Genomic DNA, 2,930 nt, shown 5'->3' on the forward strand with positions numbered 1-2,930 from the left:
GTGTGTGAGTGAGTGAGTGAGTGAGTGAGTGAGTTTGACCTGGCCGTCTCTCTGTCTCCTCAGATTTTGGCTTCAGTAATCTGTTTGCTCGAGGACAGCTGCTGAAGACGTGGTGTGGCAGTCCTCCGTACGCTGCACCCGAACTCTTCGAGGGAAAAGAATACGATGGACCTAAAGTGGACATATGGGTAACAGTGTTTCCCACAGACTTGCACTCTATTTGTGGCAGCATATATATGCAAATTAATTCTCTGCCAGCCGGGGGGGGTGTTTTCACCAGACCACGTTGATAATTTCACTGAACAAATAACGCATGGTTTGAGTAAGTAAAATGGGCATTGATTTGTTTTTTAGTCAATATAGCCTACACGAAGTATGTTTTTAAAAGCCGTTTTAATGCTATTTCTTGATAAACCTTCCTATTGTTTTTGACTTGTTTTAATATGTTGGCTAACGTTATATGAAGATTAAGAATTCTGTCAGGCTATTGATTGATTTTCCATTGTTCTGCATTTCCCCAGCTGATTTGAATAAATAAACTATGCTTTGGCCGACGTTGAGTGTATGCTCTTCTTTTTTTTTATTTTCTTTTTTTTTATGACCGCCTAAAATGAAATGATGATAACGTGAGGCAAGTGTGCGGCAAGTGGAATTCATTGAGGGATTTGACAGTGTGATTCATAGATTAAGTATTTCAAATATAGGCTATTATATATGCTACACGCACGCACAGAGGTTTTTTTTTCTTACCATCTTTTGGGGGTTTCTTGCTTTTAGACTAGTCGGATACAAAACTTTCGTTTAAACGTCAGTCAAATTAGTCGTCGCGCACATCCCTAACACACATTGCACTTGCATACTGACATTCGTTCACTCACTCACACACACACACACACACACACACACACACACAAACACATACTTGTCTTGCCAAGCCACGACCCATGGTTGACGTGTGTTTGTGTGTGTTTCAGACTGTGAGTATCTGATCAGACACATGTTGGTTCTGGAGCCCAGTCGACGGCTTTCAATGGAGCAGATCTGTAAGAACAAGTGGATGAGACAAGGAGACCCCGACCCCGAGTTTGACCGAGTCAGTCAGCTGTTCTTAGGCCTGATACAGTATTTTACTTAACAATGTGTAGAAATGTTGCTGATTTGCCTGTGTCTCTGTCAGCTGATAGCAGAATGTGAGCAGGTGAAGGTGGAGAGAGAAACGGAATTAATTAACGAGCAGGTTCTGATGGCCATGTCAGAGATGGGCTTTGACCGTGAGCGGACCTTACAGGTGACACACACACACACACACACCCCCTCCTTCATTCAGATGAGCTCTTCTGGAACATTCACATGGTTGTGTTTCTCCTCTCAGTCTCTGCACACCGATGCGTACGATCACTACAGCGCCACCTACAGTCTGCTGTCTGACAAACTCAAGCGGCACAAGAACCTGTGTGTGGCTCCGCCCACGCCCCGCCCCCTCTACCCGCTCAACGCCGTGCAGGTGTGTGCCGTTACCATTAGCAACCTTTGATTCCTGATGAGAGGAATATGCATGAGCTCCAGAGTGCCTCATTTACATACTGTATGAATGCAGAGCCATGGGCTTCTGTAGAACTAACGATGATTCTAGAGGAAGGGGATTGTGGGGTTGTCAGAGGATTCTGGTTATGTGATACAGTGTTTCTCAGCCTTCTGATAGTCATTTTCTTTCTGTATTTGCTCTGAAATCACTTACAAAAGGGATTAGTTTCAGTCCGAGCAGCCAGAATTTGGATCAGATTTGAAATGTTCAATTCAAAATGAAAAGACAGCTAGATGAAAATCTATTTATAATGATAAAGACGCGTCTTTCACCAAGGTTATTATTATTATCTAAACCGAAACTATGTAAAAGTTCATCACTTAAAATAAAAAATAAATATTAACAGAAATTAATTTAAGGTTTTTATTTTATTTTATTTCAGCTAGTTCACAAAGCAACATTTTAATTTAGTTTAAGTTAAAGTACTAAAATAATTAACTAAATGAACTAAAACTTAAAAAAAACTATATAGACATTTTGAAAAAAACTGTGTCCTGAAGAGTCCATTAGTGGACCATTAGTCCATTATTGGTTGATCTGCTTCATCACGTGTGTTTGTGTGTGTCCTGCAGGATCAGAGTAATGCTGTCAGTATGACGGTACCGCAGGTTCAGCTCATAAACCCCGAGAATCAGATCGTTGAGGTGAGCGCGACACTGCTTTCAGCTCACAGTCAGTGAGAATAAATCAGGCTGGAGTGTGAGGATGCAGGACGGATTGTTTTTGACCCTATGTGTGTGTGTGTGTGTGTGTGTTGTGTGTGTTTCAGACGGACGGGACGATGGCTCTGGACAGCGATGAGGGAGAAGAGCCCAGTCCAGAGGCGATGGCCCGATACCTGTCCATGAGACGCCACACGGTCGGTGTACCTGACCCCAGGTACCGCACATCCCAGCCAATGTTTCTCTTTCTCCTGTCTTTTATTTGCTCTCTTTACCTCCAGCTGGAGTTACAGCCTAACTAGTCCCTCCCAGTTTGCCCTAAACCCCTCCCACCTAACTAAAGCCCCTCCTAGTTCCCTCAGAATCTGTCCCACCTACCTGAAGCCACTCCCAAATCACTTAAAACCACTCCCACCTAACTCATGTCCCTCCCAGTTCACTCTAAACCCCTCCCACGTAACCAAAGCTCCTCCCACTTCACTCTAAACTCCTTCCACTTAACACAAGCGCCTCCCAGTTCACTTTAGAACCACTCCTCCTAACATAAGTCCCTTCTTAATTAATCTAAATCCCTCCCACCTAACTAAAGCCCCTCCTAGTTCCCTCAAAATCTGTCCCACCTACCTGAAGCCACTCCCAAATCATTTAAAACCCCTCCCAATTCACTATAATCCCCCCCCCCC

The 2,930-nt window shown here is 43.7% G+C and overlaps 1 protein-coding gene across 1 annotated transcript in view; it reads left to right on the forward strand.

Moving 5' to 3' along the window:
* The window catches only part of LOC107710505 (serine/threonine-protein kinase SIK3 homolog), a 44,271-nt gene that overhangs the window by 19,066 nt on the left and 22,275 nt on the right, over positions 1-2,930 (forward strand). The window contains exons 5-10 of the mRNA XM_016515289.1: positions 64-188; positions 971-1,093; positions 1,178-1,288; positions 1,373-1,504; positions 2,158-2,229; positions 2,355-2,464. Coding sequence (XP_016370775.1) covers positions 64-188; positions 971-1,093; positions 1,178-1,288; positions 1,373-1,504; positions 2,158-2,229; positions 2,355-2,464 — 673 coding nt within the window. The remainder of the gene's footprint in view (positions 1-63; positions 189-970; positions 1,094-1,177; positions 1,289-1,372; positions 1,505-2,157; positions 2,230-2,354; positions 2,465-2,930) is intronic.

This window comes from Sinocyclocheilus rhinocerous, unplaced genomic scaffold, assembly GCF_001515625.1.
Source record: "Sinocyclocheilus rhinocerous isolate Xijiao unplaced genomic scaffold, SAMN03320098_v1.1 scaffold867, whole genome shotgun sequence".
Taxonomy (NCBI): domain Eukaryota; kingdom Metazoa; phylum Chordata; class Actinopteri; order Cypriniformes; family Cyprinidae; genus Sinocyclocheilus; species Sinocyclocheilus rhinocerous.